The 19367-nt window shown below is 39.3% G+C and overlaps 1 protein-coding gene across 1 annotated transcript in view; it reads right to left on the reverse strand.

Moving 5' to 3' along the window:
- Positions 1-19037, reverse strand: part of fam20a (FAM20A golgi associated secretory pathway pseudokinase) — a 38477-nt gene extending 19440 nt beyond the window's left edge. Inside the window, exons 1-5 of the mRNA XM_060939511.1 lie at positions 18062-19037; positions 11707-11900; positions 8173-8223; positions 449-527; positions 271-363 (exon numbers count right to left, since the gene is read on the reverse strand). Of these exons, the coding sequence (XP_060795494.1) occupies positions 271-363; positions 449-527; positions 8173-8223; positions 11707-11900; positions 18062-18408 (764 nt within the window). The 5' untranslated portion in view covers positions 18409-19037. The remainder of the gene's footprint in view (positions 1-270; positions 364-448; positions 528-8172; positions 8224-11706; positions 11901-18061) is intronic.
- Positions 19038-19367: the final 330 nt, after the last annotated feature.

A 19367-nucleotide genomic window follows, 5' to 3' on the forward strand; every position in this document is an offset into this window, starting at 1 on the left:
ACCCAGTAGCTTTCATTATGTTTTCTTTTTTAATCTTAAAAGTGCTCTCTTAGGTAATATGCTGCTCAGATACATACTTTTTTTTCTGTAACATTTAATTTTGTGCTGAAAAAAAAAATTAACAAGCGTTTGAAACTCTAAAATGTTTTTGTACCGACTCGATAATGTAGACGTCATCAAATAGAAATCTGTAACAAAGTCTGTATGAAAAAAGAAACAGGGCGCCTAAGATTTTTAGATTTTTGCACAGTACTGTCCTGTATATCATACCTGTCTAGGTGGAAAGAGGCAATTTCTGCATTGTGTCTCTGGAAATCAACAAAATAAAAGAAGTCCTCAGGTGTCTCTTCATGTCGTTCCTGTCTAAAAACCAATCATTTACATTTTCTTACATTATAAAATCACACATCGAGGATACATTCTTAGATCTTTTTACTTTTAGGCTTACCTCATAGGTTTGAACATAGCTTTCCCAAAGTCTTGCAACTTTAGTGCAAGTTTCAGATGATGGCCACTTGGCTTAACCACTGTTGGAATAAGTAAGAGAAAATTTTTTTCATCTCTTTATTAAAAATTAATTAAGGTCACTTATTATGCAGTATAAGGTGGTTTTGTTTGATGCAAAGTGTCCTATCAAAACACATTAATATAGTGAGTCACATACAGTTGTGGTCAGAAGTTTACATACCGTACAGTGACATGAATGTCATCTTGGATATGAACGTCATGGCAATATTTGGGCTTTCAGTCATTTCTTTGAACTGTTCTTTTTCTGTGGCAGAATGTACAGCATACATCTTTAATAAAAAAAAAAACACTAGAATTTGGTGCACAAGTTTTAATTTTCTTTGGGTTTTCTGAAATCAACACAGGGTCAAAATTATACATACAGAGTCAAAAATTTACATACTCTCACTTAAATTATGAATTCAGAGGTGCTGAAACTTCCAAAATGTCTCTTATCTTGCCAAGGCCGAGGTCTCTTAACTTCCTGTTAGTGATCATGATTGACTACAGCTGGTAGCTTCTCTGTGCCTTCATAAAAAGGGTTTGTTTACAGCACTCATTGGATTGACCAACACACAGTAAAATGGAAAGTCCAAGGAGCTCAGTGCAGATCTGATAAAGAGGATCGCAGATATACACAACTCCAGAATGTCTCTTGGAGTCATTTCTAAACAACTGCAAATTCCAAGATCAGTTCAAACAATTGTATGCAAGTTATTGTGAGGTGTAGTCACTTTGCCAAGCCACTTTGCTTCAAGAAAACCCAAACTGTCACCCTCAGCTGAAAGGAAATTGGCTTAGATGGTCAGGAACAACCTGGAAACCAGGGCTTTGAACCAGAATTTTTTTTCTATTGGTTCGTTCCGAACAGAAACGGAATTTTAACGTTTCCGGTTTTGGGTTCCACCATTAAATAGACGTTCCCGAACCGGTTAGAACAAAAAAATTTAGTTCCCGGAACGGTTAATTACGTTCCCTGTCAGCTGTTTAACAAATGGCTATAAAATTATGTCTCTGTCTCATCCAGCTTAAGCCAAATGTAGGCTAATTCTATTACAGCCTTCATTAAATAAGACAAGAAATAATTCAAAACAATCATTATTTCAAATGTTGGCGATTTGGATTCTCAGTATGTCTTCCCATTTACACAAACAGAAAAAGTGCCAAAAATGAAAGATAATTCGTTTAGTGTGTTACCAAAGGCTAGTCAGGCCCTATAGAGCGCTACCGCATGACGTCACCGCGCCGCGAGATTTTGTTAGGCGCCATATTGGAAGACCAAGTACACATCTATGCAAGTACATACATACATAAAACAAACTACACCTGAAATGTAGCCAGGGCTGGTTCTGCCCTAATCTGGACCTGGGTCCAACATCGCGCAACCCCCCCCCCCCCCCCCCCCCCCCCAAAAAAAAAAAAAAAACATCAGTCTAAATCAGGACAACCATCACATAACTATAACTATAAACATTTTATATCAACTATTTTAACTAAATGGGCTATAATAAATAAGCCTGCAGGCAGCCACGGCGGGCTGCCTCAGAAAAGTAACCATTCAATGACAACTGAAAGCCTGCAGCCATGGCGGGCTGCCTCAGAAAAGTAACCATTTGTCCTACCTTAAAACTCGTTTTGCATTTTCTGCCTCCTTTTTTGTATTTTCGACCCTCCGTTTATTTTCTTTCCTTTTCTGAAAACCCGATTTGTGTCCAGACATTTTGTTCTGCTACCAACGAACTAACTCGTCAGGTCTCGTCTCTCGAGCCCGCGATGATTCCCGTGGGAAGGGCAACAATTGATACATTTTTACAAACAGCCAATAGGGAGGTTGCATCGTTCAGGCTCTTCTTTGCTCAGACACTCAGTAATGCACTTACTCACTTATCATGTGGAGACATGATAGTAGTCCACCTTCCCGCACTCTCCATTCAGTCAGCGAACGTCACACAGGAAGTGAACCCCAGCGGGCCATAGAAACTTGCACAGGAGAAGAATGGCTTTTTTATTTGTAGGCTACGGAAACTTTGAGGAACGAAATAAAAACCGGTATTAACCGGTTACCATTATTTTTAATAAGCGTTTCTGTTCCGGAACATAAAAAATAATAAAGTTTCTGGTTTCGTTTCTGTTCCATGTGAAATAGAAAAAGTTCCCGGTTTTCGTTTTCGTTCCTTGAACCGGTTCAAAGCCCTGCTGGAAACCACCATGGCACAGCCCTGCCATGAACTGGAAGCTGATGGATCACTGTCTACAGTTCAGATCACCATGGACTAAGAGGCTGCTATCCAAGAAATAACCCCCTGCTCCAAAATTGACACCTTCAAGCTTAACTAAAGTTTGAAGCTAACCACACGGACAAAGAAAAAGCCTTCTGGAGGATAGCTGTATGGTCAGAAGAGACAAAGATCGAGTTGTTTGGCCACAATGACCACCATGTACAGAGGAACACTGTACCAGCTGCTGGTGGTGGTAGGATCATCATGCTCTGGAGCTGTTTTGCATCAGTGGAACTCGTTCATTGCACAAAGTGGATGGAATAATGAAGAAGGAGGACTACCTCAGAATTCTTCAGCATAAACCATCAGAAACTTGAACATGAGTTGGGAGTTACAACAGGACAATGAACCCAAACACGCATCAGAGCTGCTTTTGGAGGATAAAGCAGGCTAATATTAAGCTTAAAACAAGTCCTGACTTCAACTGTTTTGAAAATATATGAACCGTGCTTATAAGTTGAGTCCATGCCAAGAAAAAAAATGTAACTGAACTCTACCAATTCTACCATGAAGAGTTGTGAAATATCCAACCAGAATTCTGCCAGAAGCTTGTTCATGGTAAACAAAAATGTTTGGTCAAGGTGAATCTTGAGAAGAGACATTTTACTCAAGTATTAGGTGTGCTGTATGTATAATTTTGACCCTGTGTTGATTTCAGAAAACCCAAGGAAAATTAAAACTTGTGCACCAAATTCTAGTGTTTTTTAAATTAAAGCTGTATGCTGTACATTCTGCCCCACAAAAAAAATAGTTCAAAGAAATTACTGAAAGCCCAAATATTGCCATAACATTCATATCCAAGATGACATTCATGTCACTGTATGTAAACTTCTGACCACAACTGTACATCTTATTTTTCCCTTTCTGCTTGGAGTTGTCTGCATTGGCGTAATGCATAACGTAACAAATTTTAGAGGTTTAAAGTTCTCTTTATGGCCAAGGAGTGATAGCTTAATTACATAGGGCTGGGTTTTATTTAAACTGGTGGTTGGTATGCCCTGTTCGTGTCTGAGGCTGTAGCATTCCTTGACTCCAAATGAAATTATACTGTTTTTTTAACCTCCTTAGAGCATTTTATGTCGTATGATATCAGTGTGGGAAATAAGGCCGGACAGGCGGACATTGACCAGTAATTTTTGCATTTGTCTGTCTGTATTTCAAAAGCATCAAATTGGATAGCCCATGGAAATTTGTAAAGATATCATGGGTCTAATCTACTTCTAATTTTCTTCCAAATATTACACTGGGCGAATACATTATGTCGTAACACGGCCTATGATTGGCCGATCGCGGACGCTTTCGATGAACGACAAGTTGCCTCTCATCAGCCAGCAGGAGTGCATTCTGGCCTGATACAATGCTAGTTATCAGCTGGGTAGGTACAGTATACCACTAATGTTCAAAGAAAATAGACTAGCGCGGCGGCTACAATTATCGACACCTTAACGATCTTTCGGCCGTTGCAAAAGTAGAAAAGACTTTCAATATGTAAATTGTGCATGAATAATTATTCAAACTTCCACTGGAAAAAAATGAGTTGATTCCTGATTACTTAGTGTATCAGATCACATGATACCGTTCCACAAGTATTGACATCCAGATGATTATTTATAAAAAAAAATAATAATCGGTATGTGGTATTAAGTTAACAAAACATAGTTTTTGTTTAACACTTGTTTTACATCGACTTATATTTAGTACAAAAGATCTTTTATATAAATATATGGATGTCGGTGCTTACGTAAATGAGGAAGTAATTCTAATGTTTGTCAACAAATGAACTGATAATGTTTAACCTGCATCAGAAAATCTTTTTGTTCCACTTTCTACCCACTTTCTAAGTATTTTCGTAGATCACATTTTGTTATTCATTCGTTGTTGTTTGTATTCATGTCTAGTTTTGTCGTTTACCAATAAATATCAACAGGCAATTGACATTGTAACCACATGAAAATCCAGGTCAAAGGTCGCATGTCATTCCTCAAACCAAAACTTTATATTTTTACATCTAAAAATATAAAATGCCTACTGATATTGTAATATGTGGTAGATATTTACAACAAACTGTAAAAAAAATGCTGAATGGAATAGAAAAATCTGAATATTTCAAGCTTGTAATTTTTTTTATATGCTCGGAATTTAATTCTGCTCTAATTCTATTTATTGCAATCGGATTCCAAATACTCTGTAAACATTCCATTCTGTTATGAATCAGAAAAAAAATTATTATAAATCACAGCACTTTTATTTTTTTTAAAGTACTTCATCTACTTCAACAATGTTACACAAAGATCGATCCATAACCGTTGTAAATGTCACTTAATTCCACAGGGTGTCGATAATGGTGGACACCGGTGAAAGTGATCACTATTATCGACACTTCACGTGACTTCTCAAATGCACATTTAGATACAAAATGGCGGCTGTCAAATGAAAGAGTAAGAAACAAAGTAGGTTTCGACAAGGAGATCATGAAATATTGGTGAATTTGATAAGTAAAAACATGTCCATGATCTTTCCACCATGCTTACCTATGATGACAATGTCCGGGTTTTCCTAAAAATTCCATCTCCGGTAACGAGCTGTCTCATCATACGATAAGCCCAAAGGGTGAGGCGGGTCTTCTGGTTGATTACTTAACCAATAATAACTGTTGTAACTGAAACTCAGCTTTGTAAAATTGTTTTTTATTGGTAAATCTGAAAAGGTGTCGATAATTATGGACTGTCGATAATTGTAGCCGCCGCTCTACTACAGGTTTTGAACCCTGACAGTGTTTTTTCCATTGTATTTTAACCCTCTGGGATTGAGAGCTTCTCCGGCGAAGCTTGACAGGTTTAGAATGAGTAGGTCACATATTTAGATAAATATCTTCGTGGGTTTTTTATCATACAAGCATGATAAACATATTGACAGAAACTTCATACTTTACACTTTCCTACGTGCCCAGTGCCAAATAACATTATAGTTTTTAAATGACCTAAATTAGATGAAACAAAAGACTTGTTACCTTGCTCAGTCACGCCGGAGTACTTATGCATTCATAAAAGACTATTCACATGGTAACGGCATAATAATCACTTTCACTTTTTCGGTTTCGATTGGTTTCTCTCTCGCAGTGTGTTCTTCTATCTTCTATTTTATTTTTCTATTCTAAGTTCTAGTCCATCAGATTTTAGTCTGAATGCCAAATGATGTTCCCATGTCTAGTTTTGAGTCGTTTTAAAAGTCATTTTGTTGCAAAGTTACTTGGAATCTCATCTCATCATCTCATCATCTGTAGCTGCTTTATCCTGTTCTACAGGGTCGCAGGCAAGCTGGAGCCTATCCCAGCTGACTACGGGCGAGAGGCGGGGTACACCCTGGACAAGTCGCCAGGTCATCACAGGGCTGACACATAGACACAGACAACCATTCACACTCACATTCACACCTACGGTCAATTTAGAGTCACCAGTTAACCTAACCTGTATGTCTTTGGACTGTGGGGGAAACCGGAGCACCCGGAGGAAACCCACGCGGACACGGGGAGAACATGCAAACTCCGCACAGAAAGGCCCTCGCTGGCCACGGGGCTCGAACCCAGAACCTTCTTGCTGTGAGGCGACAGTGCTAACCACTACACCACCATGCCGCCCCTACTTGGAATCTCATCCTCAAAATTTTAACTCTGTTATGTAAGAATAGTTGTGTTGCTAATTACTAAATTTCTTATAGACTTATTATAAACATGGCATAAAAATAGTCATTGTTGACATAATGTTTCATGAGTGTTATTATAGTACCTGTATATGAGTACCAGTAAGCAGTAGGAACATCCTTGGCCCCCCATACTTTTTTCTAGACATGGAACTGACCTGTGTGTGCTACTGTTTTCTTGGGTAGAACTTTTAACCATGTTTTTCTTGAATCTTCTGACATTTTCTTGTAAATTATATTCAATTTGTAGTTTAATTAGCAACTAATGTCTAGCGTAATTTGACCATTGAAGATCACAAAAATGTGCCTGGAAATAGCTGAGAAGTGATCTCCAGGCATCTAAAGCCCTTCAGTTTCTGGGGCCCTAAGGTGGGCACCGGACCCCTGGCCACATTGTTCCGGGCCTTTGGCTTGTCATTCAGACAGACTGAAATTTGGATGGACAGACAACATTTCAGACTTGTCTGTCCTGTGACAGTCTGCTTAAAATTCCTTATTTCCCACACTGTAATATATCATATCATATCTTATTTTTTTCGCAGTCCGGTTTCCATCAAATCGTGCACTCTGATTGGCTAGCGAGCAGTCCGGAATCCTACGATCTGGACCCTGGTTACGGACCTTTGGCGACTCGCTCGTTCACAACAACAACAACAAACATAGTAGCAATTTTTTGTCAACATTTATTTTCGCATTTCTCAGTATAATAGCATTAATTTTACAGCATGGATAGCGATAACGACAGTGTTCACAGCGAAAGTGAGTTTTACTACCCTGAGGAAGACGAAATAAAAGAAAACATTTCAGGAGAAAGCTGAAAACGAGCTTTTAGCAGGTTTGTTCTAAATATGGTTTCCCTTTCGGGTGCTCTCGTTTTCTGTTAGAATTTGGTAATGAAAGAAATAAATATATTATTTACCAGCTTAAGGTCGTTCTGTATCGTGAAATACTGTGACCTCGGCCTTGAAAATACCGACCTTGGCCCAGTCAGTATTTTCACGACCTCAGTCACTGTAAACAAAGTCCGAAGCTGATATAAAATTCATGTGTAACAACAACATTTAGGATGCCAGGAGAAATAGTACAACAGCAAAGAATAACCCAGGCAAAAATATTAATTTGTAAAACTTTTATCTGTTTTTAGTCATGTTTGCTTACTTCAGTAAAGGATTCCTTTGTGTTTGGAGGGATATACCTTGGAGAGATTTAAAAAAAAAAAAAGGATGGAAAAAGTAGATATTTAAACTTTACCCACTGTATATGTGTGTGATTTTGATTTGGAAGAATGTCTTTATTAAACTACACTCTTTACGATACCAGGGCTGGATAAAGCCTTTCTCGAGGGCAAGTGGTTTTCACAGATGGCAATTGTTTGTAGCTTTTAGGTTTCTGCACCCCAGCCAGTAGCTGTAAAAGGGCACAGTGCCATGATCTCATTCTTTCAAAACCCAGCAGCTATTTGCTCTACACCACCACCTTTTTCCCTTTTTTGCCTCTGGGTTATAGCGTCTTATTTTTAGACCAAACAAAAGAAATATTAATTTCTTCTTCTGAGATGAGTTGTTTGTGGGTTATAAAATTTCCTAAGGCAAAATATAGAAAATATCAAATATCATTGAAGTCTTGCCAAATATCATTGAAGTCTCCCCGTCGGGTTCGAGCTGAAAAGAAAGAGATACAAACTTACCTTGTGAACAGTCACATGCTCCCTTTAAGGCTTTCTCATCTTGAGTGTAATCTAAAATATTTGTAGACATCAATCAGACTGTTGCTTTTCAGGCAGCCAATAATTCGCATCACTCTGTCATTGTCTGCTTAAGCTTCAGATCATACTGAACAAAAACTTATTATTACATGTAAACATGGAGCCAAATACAAATAAAAAATTTTATTTCATTTTAAGTCTTAAAAATTTCAGATATCCTACAGAGATTAAGCACACTAGAATCTTGTCTGAAATAGAACATACAGGGTGTTTCATAAAAAAAAAATTATATAATTTCACAATCTAATAACTTTGCCAATTCTCGTTCAATTGACCTCAAATTTTAACAGCACGTGTGGAAACAGGTCAAAATTGTATGTTTAATGTTTTTTAAAATCTTTTTAGGTATAGAAATGCCATTCGTTGGAAAAGAAAAGGCGTTTTGTGTGTTAGAGTGCTGGGTCTCAGGCGGTGCACATATTGAACATTTGTGAAATCGTTCATGGAATCCACAAACCTTTTGAATTTCTCATTCAAATTTTGAGAAATAAATCTTATATTGCTCAACATTAAGCCTGTTTAGTTTCATTTGCCTAGACTATTCAATTTCTGGGATATTTACACCTCAAATAATATAAAATTTTTTTTGAAACACCCTGTATTTACAATTTATATTTGCTCATGGTACATTATTTCATGGTAATTAGTAATTATACTACCATTCAGAAGTTCAGAATTGTCGCAAAAGTTTGGATTCAAAGGTAATATGAACTCCATTTTGTTCCATATATAGCTATAAATTAATTTTAATATTATTCCAGTACTACAGTACTTAGGTTTCATGTTATACATGGAAAGCCATAAAACATTATGCATATAAATATATCAATATAAAAATTAATCTACTTTTTTTGAGGGCAGTCATCAAATCGAAGCGTGGACATTAATGACAAATTATTATATATAGGTAAAAGTAATATATACTAAACGAAAGCACTAAATATCTTTTAGTGCCTGGTTTATGTTATATCTACAAATTCATATATACATTCTACAACCCCAAATCAGAAAAAGTTGGGACGGTATGGAAAATGCAAATAAAAAAAGGAAAGCAGTGATTTCTAAATTGACTTTGGAGACAAACTGAACCCAAGATATTTCATGTTTTGTCTGGTCAACTTCATTTCATTTGTTAAAGCTAGACCGCCTTTCAGATTTTTCAAGTGTAAGTCATAAAAAGAGTTTTCCCCAACACCCAGTTATTTTTGTTTAGTGGACCGAAAGCTACTGAATTCGAATCACAGACTTCCAATTTTATTAGGCTTTTAAAAATAGAACAATTAATGAATTTAAGGCCACATGGCCCTAAATTCTCCACTATTTTTTCCTGCTTCACTATGACCCAATTTAAGATACTTTGTCATGCATCACATGGTGGGCTTTCCCCGTTCACATAAGGCATTGTGGGATACAAATTTGAAACAGGAGAGAAAAATGGAGGATGCAAATGAAACGTGAAAGACTGAACACAGTAACGGAAAGTGAGAAGAAAAGATGTTATGTTGCGAAGGAAAGGAAACGCAAGACCAATAAATATAAATATCGGCGGTCAGCGAGCACCTCGGTGTGATCAGCTGTTCGTTTAGCGACAGAATGATGGAACTGTCAGTGCACCGTCAAAGGTAAACCTGTAGATGGCAGTAATGCAACACTGTGGATGCCAGCTGCTGTAAAACCCAAAAGAAGAATGAAAAGAAGAAGGTAAACCTGCACATGCGCATACCGGACTTCCTCTGTCTGCATGATTGCACAAAGCGAACGATTTCATGCACATTATTTGCTAAATATCTTCCCAGCCACAGAATGGCCTGATATTTTGTGGGATATTGCAGAAATAAAAATATATCACAATGACCAAAATTTAGAGGGAACTAAATTTCACCAATTTTATGAAATCAAAAGGCTGTACAGCTTTAATATACATCCATTCCTGCATTTCAGGCCTGCAACACATTCCAAAAAAAAAAGTTGGGACAGGATAATTTAGGGCTAGTAATGAAGTAAAACAATTAAATAATGATGTGATTTGAAACAGGTGATGTTAACAGGTAATTCTAATCATGGTTTGGTACAAAATCAGTACCCAGAAAAGGCCTAATCTTTGAGGAGCAAAGATGGGTCGAGGAGCTCCAGTTTGTTAACAAATGTGTGAGAAAATTAATGTTCCTCAAAGGAATATAGGAAGGGATTTGGATATTTCCCCCTCTACGGTGTATAATGTCATTAAATGATTCAAGGAATCTGGAGGAATTTAGGTGCATAAAGGTCAAGGGCACAAGCCTAAGCTGAACACCTGTGATCTCCGATCCCTCAGATGGCACTGCATCAAGAACCATCATTCATTTATAGCTGATATAACCACATGGGCTCAGGATTACTTTGGCAAACCTTTGTCAAGCTCTACAATCCACAAATGCCAGTTAAAACTTTACTGTGCAAAAAGAAAGCCTTATGTTAGCGTGTCCAGAAGCGCTGTCAACTTCTCTGAGCTTGGAGGTATCTGTGATGGACCATCACCCAGTGGAAATGTGTATTGTGGTCAGACGATTCAGTATTCCAGGCTTTTTTTTTGGAAGAAATTGGTGCTGTGTGCTCCAAAACAAAGATGAAAAAGACTATCCAGACTGTCTACCAGGAACAAGTCCAAAAACCAGGGTGTGCCATGGTATGGGGTTGTGTCAGTGCTCTTGGGAAAGGTATCTTACACTTCTGTGATGGCAGCATTTAATGCAGAAAAGTACACTGAGATTTTGGAGCAACATATGCTGCCTTCAAGACGATGTCTTTTCCAGCGATGTTTCAACAAGACAAAGCAAAACCACATTCTGCACACATTACAAAGGAAGGGCTGTGGAAGAAGAGGGTGCCTGTCCCTCTGTCCCCAAAAGAGAATGTGTGGAGAATTTTGAAACAAAAATATGACAAAGATAACACTGTACTGTTGCACACCTTCAGACCTGTTTGCAGGAAGAATAGGGGAAAAAAAACACCTGAAACGCTTCATCACTTGGTGTCTTCAGTCCCTAAATATCTTTTAAGTGTTGTGAGAAAGAATGGCAACATTATAAAGGGGTAAATGCTTTACTGTCCCAACTTTTTTTTTAAATGTATTGCAAGAATCAAAATTGAAACGTGTTTATTTAAAAAAAATCAATAAAAATCATGAAGTGAAACATTGAATAATGTGCTGTTGTATTGTACTGATTGCAAAACAGGTCAAGGATTCTTTACAAATCATTGTTTTCAGTATTAAATTCAATTTCAACATACCATCCCAACTTTTTTGATATGGGTTTTATATGAGACTATATAAGATTCATGAATAGAATAATGACTTGTCATGATATATGTTAGGTGATTCGGAACTTTGGAAAGGTAGCGTACACAAGTGTTTTCCCAACATGCCCATTATAGGATATAAATCGTCAACATTCTAGCAACTGGACAAATAACCACCTGCTCCAATGATAGTGGCACTCTGCATATCTTGCAGTATCTTATCAATGCTTTGGTCATCTCTGGAGTACAGTGCATAACGGTTGATCCCCAAATGGAATTTTACCCAGCTTGCATCAGGATCAAATTTTACAGGGGGCTCAGGCAATGAGATGTTTGATGCTGCTGCGGCCTCAATGTAGAACTTCTGCTGTCTGTGGAGAAGATATTTTTGCTTTTATATACCAATTTTTAAAGCTGACAATGTGTATAGTTTTTGCAAAGTTTGTGATGGTGTCATCATCTCATAATATGTCAGGTGTCACAAATCTCATAATAAACCCATGTTTGAAAGATTTCAGGAAATATATTATTACTATAGGAATTTATTTTAACCCACAATTTTCCAAAGAAATATTGGAAATTGTCAGGATAATACTGGAGATTTTTCACCAGCAGAAGAGTTAAAAGTTTTTATGAAGGATTTATTAAAGATTGTTTTAGGGGCAGTCTAGATTCTATGCTCATATAATATTTATTTATACACACATTTGGATGTTCATGGCCATGTTACTTTCTTGATTATTTGGTGATTTCCTTCATGGAGTGTATATACAGTGTCTTGCAAAAGTATTCATCCCCCTTGGTGTTTGTCCTGTTTTGTTGCATTACAAGCTGGAATTAAAATTGATTTTTGGAGGGTTAGCACCATTTGATTTACACAACATGCCTACCACTTTAAAGATACAAATTGTTGTTTTATTGTGACACAAACATTAATTAAGATGGACCCCCCCCAGAAATATAGGGTGTGCATAGGTATTCACCCCCTTTCGTAAGAAACCCCTAAATAAGAGCTGGTCCAATCAATTCACTTCATAAGTCACATAATTAGTTGATTAAGATCCACCTGTGTGCAAAGTGTCACATGATCTGTCACATGATGTCTGTATCAATCAACCTGTTCTGGAAGGACCCTGACTCTGCAACACTACTAAGCAAGCAACATGAAAACCAAGGAGCCTCCAAACAGGTCAGAGACAAAGTTGTGGAGAAGTATAGATCAGGGTTGGGTTATAAAAAATATCCCAAACTTTGAATATCCCAGGGAGCACCATTAAATCCATTATAGCAAAATGGAAAGAATATGGCACCACTACAAACCTGACAAGAGAAGGCCGCCCACCAAAACTCACAGACCGGGCAAAGAAGGCATTAATCAGAGACGCAACAAAGACACCAAAGATAACACTGAAGGAGCTGCAAAGATCCACAGTGGAGATGGGAGTATCTGTCCATAGGACCACTTTAAGCTGTACATTCCACAGAGTGGGGCTTTATGGAAGAGTGGCCAGAAAAATGTCATTGCTTAAGAAAACATGTTTGGAGTTTGCCCAACAGCATGTGGCAGACTCCCCAAACACATGGAAGAAGATTCTCTGGTCAAATGAGATTAAAATTGAACGTTTTGGCCATTATGGGAAATGCCATGTGTGGTGAAATTCCAACATCCTGAGAACACCTTTCCTACAGTGAAGCATGGTGGTGGCAGCATCATGCTGTGGGGATGTTTTTCATCTGCAGGGACAGGAAAGCTGGTCGGGACTGAAGGAAAGATGGCTGGCACTAAATACAGAGCAATTCTGGAGGAAAACCTGTTAGAGTCGGCCAGAGATTTTTAGACTGGGCCGAAGGTTCACATTCCAGCAGGACAATGACCCTAAACATACTGCTAAAGCTACGCTGAGGTGATTTAAAAGGAAACATTTAAATGTCTTGGAATGGCCTAATCAAAGCCCAGACCTCAATCCAATTGAGAATCTGTGGCATAACTTGAAGATTGCTGTACACCAACGCAACCCATCTAACTTGAAGGAGTTGGAGCAGTTTTGCCTTGAGGAATGGGCAAAAATCCCAGTGGCTAGATGTGCTAAGCTAATAGAGACATACCCCAAGAGATTTGCAGCTGTAATTGCAGCAAAAGGTGGCTCTACAAAGTATTGACTTTTGGGGGGGATGGGGTGAATACCTATGCACACTCCAGATTTCTGTTTTTTTCATCTTAATTATTGTTTGTGTCACAATAAAACAACAATTTGCACCTTTAAAGTAGTAGGCATGTTGTGTAAATCAAATGGTGCTAACCCTCCAAAAATCCATATTAATTCCAGCTTGTAGTGCAACAAAACAGGACAAACACAAAGGGGGAGGAATACTTTTGCAAGACACTGTCATAAACATGTTTTCTGGCAGACCTTGCACCATTGCCTCAATGTATTGATCCATCTGACCTCAAATATTCGCTAAGTGACCCAAAAATTTGTCAACCTGACATCTTTGAATACATTACCTCTTCCTACACACAAGCTGAGGGTCATAAGTGTGTATGTATCAAACCACATTAAATAGTCATGCTCATCAATTATCAAGACTTCTTGAACACCTTTACAAGCCAGGTATACATTCACAATGAGTTAAAACTTTTTTTTTTCTTTTCCCAAATGAGACCTGGCTATAGTTATGTAATTGGCTTTAGTTATGACGATGTCTTCCTCACCACACAGTGGGCACAACAATTTGGAAGTAATTCTCTGATTGGCCATGAGCTCCCAAAAAGGTGCTTCTTGGGTGCCTCAGGGAACTCTTGCAATCAGTAAAGCTGACCTCAATCCACAAATCACAGGCTATAGTTTGCAAAAAAACAAACAACCCCCCCCCAACAATCTAAATTAGTTTTCTGGTAGTTGGCAAAGCTAAACAATAAGAAACATAAGAAACACAAGAAAAGATAGCATAAGAGAATTTTTAGCAGCTTACCATACCATGAACTGCATTTAAATATAATTTAAAATGAATTTCACAATGTGAACGCAAAAAGTGTTGGCTATCCTTGACTTTTGAAGTAAAATCAGCAGATATGGTCCTATAGGGTTATTCGATTTTATTAACACATTTAACGGATAAAATTTGGCATTTGAAATGAAATGTTTTGAGAATTAAATATTTCAATATTTCAATGCTTAAACATATATTTTAATTGCATTTTAAAATCACCCACATACATGTTGTAATACAATATAACCACAATATTCTGAAAGATATTCCTTTATATTAAGATGTAATACACATTTTAGCATTTTTAAAAGGCATTATGCCTTCAGTGTTACTCTTTTGAGGATCATGTTCCACGCACTATGGTGTGTGTTTATTTAGATTGCAGTCAGAGTTGTTGGTCCAGCGGTCACCTTACTTTACCTTGTAACTTTCACCCCCCACCACCCACTGCCAAATTATATTCTTTTCCTTTCAGAGAACAGACAAAAGCATAACATCATTATACAAGTCAAATGAAGCATAAACAAATGATATATTGTCTGTTATAGGATGTGGGTGCTGTTGCAGCTGCTGTCTGAAGGAATGAACTCAAACAACAAGTGCTTATATTTGCAATATGCATGATATGTCTATTAATACTCTCATCTCTCTCTCTCTCTCTCTCTCTCTCATTATCTCTAGCCGCTTTATCCTGTTCTACAGGGTCGCAGGCAAGCTGGAGCCTATCCCAGCTGACTACGGGCAAAAGGCGAGGTACACACTGGACAAGTCGCCAGGTCATCACAGGGCTGACACATAGACACAGACAACCATTCACACTCACATTCACACCTACGGTCAATTTAGAGTCACCAGTTAACCTAACCTGCATGTCTTTGGACTGTGGGGGAAACCGGAGCGCCCGGAGGAAACCCACGCGGACACGGGGAGAACATGCAAACTCCGCACAGAAAGGCCCTCACCGGCCACGGGGCTCGAACACGGACCTTCTTGCTGTGAGGTGACAGCACTAACCACTACACCACCGTGCCGCCCCCTATTAATACTCCTCGTCAATAATATTTAATAATGTATGGTCTTCATAGATTATTATACAACCCCAATTCCAAAAAAGTTGGGATGCTATGTAAACTGTAAATAAAAGCAGAATGCGATAATTTGCAAATCATGGAAACCCTATATTTCATTGACAATAGTACAAAGACAACATATCAAATGTTAAAACTGAGAAATTTTATTGTTTTTTGAAAAATGTATGCTCATTTTGAATTTGATGTCAGCAACACGTTTCAGATAAGTTGGGACAGGGGTAACAAAAGACTGGAAAGTGTAATGCTAAACAACAACAAAAAAACTAATTTGGTTAATTGGCAACAGGTCAGTAACAAGACTGGGTATAAAAAGAGCATCCCAGAGAGGCAGAGTCTCGCAGAAGTAAAGATGAGGAGGGGTTCACTGCTCTGTGAAAGACTGTGTGGGCAAACAGTGCAAAAATTTAAGAATAACGTTCCTCAATATTAAATTGCGGCGGCACGGTGGTGTAGTGGTTAGCGCTGTCGCCTCACAGCAAGAAGGTCCTGGGTTCGAGCCCCGGGGCCGGCGAGGGCCTTTCTGTGTGGAGTTTGCATGTTCTCCCCGTGTCCGCGTGGGTTTCCTCCGGGTGCTCCGGTTTCCCCCACAGTCCAAAGACATGCAGGTTAGGTTAACTGGTGACTCTAAATTGACCGTAGGTGTGAATGTGAGTGTGAATGGTTGTCTGTGTCTATGTGTCAGCCCTGTGATGACCTGGCGACTTGTCCAGAGTGTACCCCGCCTTTCGCCCGTAGTCAGCTGGGATGGGCTCCAGCTTGCCTGCGACCCTGTAGAAGGATAAAGCGGCTAGAGATAATGAGATGAGATGAGAATATTAAATTGCAAAGAATTTGGGGATCACGTCATCTATGGCACATAATATCATTAAAAGATTCAAAGAATCTGGAGAAATCTCTGTATGCAAGAGACAAGGCTGAAAACTGAAATTGGATGCCTGTGATCTTCAGGCCCTCAGGTGACACTGCATTAAAAGCAGACACGTGTCTGTAGTGGAAATCACTGTATGGGCTCAGGAACACTTCAGAAAACCATCGTCTGTGAAAACAGTTCATTACTGCATCCACAAATGCAAGTTAAAACCAGATATAAACAATATCCAGAAACACCGCCACCTTCTCTGGGCCGGAGCTCTTTTATGATGGACTGAGGCGAAGTGGAAAATTGTCCCCAAGGTCTGACGAATCATCTCATCTCATTATCTCTAGCCACTTTATCCTTCTACAGGGTCGCAGGCAAGCTGGAGCCTATCCCAGCTGACTACGGACGAAAGGCAGGGTACACCCTGGACAAGTCGCCAGGTCATCACAGGGCTGACACATAGACACAGACAACCATTCACACTCACATTCACACCTACGGTCAATTTAGAGTCACCAGTTAACCTAACCTGCATGTCTTTGGACTGTGGGGGAAACCGGAGCACCCGGAGGAGACCCATGCGGACACGGGGAGAACATGCAAACTCCACACAGAAAGGCCCTCGCTGGCCCCGGGGCTCGAACCCAGGACCTTCTTACTGTGAGGCGACAGCGCTAACCACTACACCACCGTGCCGCCCCTCTGACGAATCAAAGGTAGAAATTCTTTTTAGAAATCATGGACATCACGTCCTCCAGGCTAAAGAGGAGAGGGACCATCCGGCTTGTTATCAGTGCACAGTTCAAGAGCCAGCATCTGTGATGGTATGAGGGTGCATTAGTACACATGACATGGGTAGTTTGTACATCTGGGAAGGCATCATTAATGCTGAATGATATATACACATTTCAGAGCAATATGCTGCCATCCAGACAAAATATTTTTCAGGGAAGGCATTCCTTCTTTCAGCAAAACAATGCCAAACTGCTTTCTGCACATATTAAAACTGCATGGCGCTGTAATAAAAGAGTCCAGGTGCTAAACTGGCCTGCTAGACAGTCCAGACCTGTCTCCCATTTAAAACATTTGACGCATTATGAAGCGCAAAATACAGCAAAGGAGACCCCGAACTGTTGAGCAACTGAAATTGCATATCAGGCAAGAATGGGACATTTCTCTTTCCAAACTATAGCAATTGGTCTCCTCAGTTCACAGATGTTTACAGAGTGTTGTTAATAGTAGAGGTGATGCAACACAGTGATAAACATGCCCCTGTCCCAACTTTTTTGAAATGTGTTACTGACATCAAATTCAAAATAAGCATATATTTTCAAAGAACAATAAAGTATCTCAGTTTCAACATTTGATATGTTGTCTTTGTACTATTGTCAATGAAATATAGGGTTTCTGAGATTTGCAGATGATCACAGTCTGTTTTTATTTACAGTTTACACAGCATCCCAACTTTTTTGGTATTGGGGTTGTAAGATTGTAGGGCCAAAAAACAACGCAGCATGTTTGGGACAAACCCCCCACCCTTTCAACACATTTCACTGTTTTAAGACTGGGTGAATTAAACATTTGCACTCACCTCTCCCACCGGGTCACTTTCCTCCTGTAATATTCCATGAGCTCCTCTTCTTCCAGCAATCTCTCTTCTGGAGTTAGCTCTGGCAGATGAATATTGTACAGTGGATGGCCAAAAAGCCTTTTCAACTTGGATCCTTTTTGAGAGACAAGTTTGGAGCTCGAGGTCTTTTTGTGAGGAACCTGTTCAGTATAGCCAAAACTGCCATTAATGCCAATGCAGTTACAACCACCCCTGGACAAGTCATACCAGGCTTTCAGCCTGGGAAGCAGAATAAAGTAGACGTCAACTGTCAGAATGACAACGAAAGTGATGGCCAACAGGAACCGGTCCCTTTTCATTCTTGCCATTGGTGGGGGAAGATGAACTCAGAGCAAGCTCACTTGACTGAGATGGTCACACTTGTTGAGAAGGTCTTGCAGTTCTCCAGCATTCTGGGTTACGTGGATTTATAGGACTTCTAATTCTTCCAGTCTTTCAGATACATCTGTTGCTTTGTCCTTTAAAGCAGCCCCTCCAGCAGCCACACACGGAATTGTTCCCCTGTGGTTTTGGTCTCAGGTTGATGGAGATAGAGCCAACATGGATGTGTTTGTGTGTGCGTGTGTGCCTGTGTGCGTGCGTGTGTGTGTGTGTGTGTGTGTGTGTGTGTCTCTGTTTAGTGGCTGACTGAGACCATGCCCTTCTTGCTCTCTTCTGACTGGAGCACAGAAGCAGCATGCTAGTCTTGGTTCTTGGCAAAGCTCCAGCTACACCTTCCCATTTCCCATGTAGACGGAGTCTCTGGTCAAAACACACACACAGTCATGGACTGTGCACAAATGACAGACAAAGAGAAAGAGGAAGGATCCAAACATGCTTAAGAGGCAACCGAAAAAACAGCTGTTTGTGTTCCTTATGTTTATGTGAAATGTCGAGGATAGTTCTCTCTTTTCCCTCTGATTTAAGCACTGGCTGAAGAGGAAGAGGAAGAGCTTAATGTGGCATTTTAACAGAATGCTAGAGAACTGGGTGGGAAATACAGAAGGCATTTCCCAGCCTGCATCTGTGCTGCTCCTTCCATGATATTTTTGAACATATTTTGTGTGTGTGTGTGCGTGCTTGCATGTGTGCATGCTTGTGTGTTTGGGGTAAGAAAGAAGAGTGCTGCAATGAAATTCCTTTCTGAGGTCTTGTGTCATTTAAAAGAATAGTTTCTGTCGTGTTTCTCAGAGAAAAAACACCAAGGCACATACAGTAGGGCTAAAAACAGGAAAGACGAACTTAAGTACTATATATTTAACCACTGCAAAATACAGGTTTTTGCAGT

Source organism: Neoarius graeffei, chromosome 14, assembly GCF_027579695.1.
Source record: "Neoarius graeffei isolate fNeoGra1 chromosome 14, fNeoGra1.pri, whole genome shotgun sequence".
Classification (NCBI taxonomy): Eukaryota; Metazoa; Chordata; class Actinopteri; order Siluriformes; family Ariidae; genus Neoarius; species Neoarius graeffei.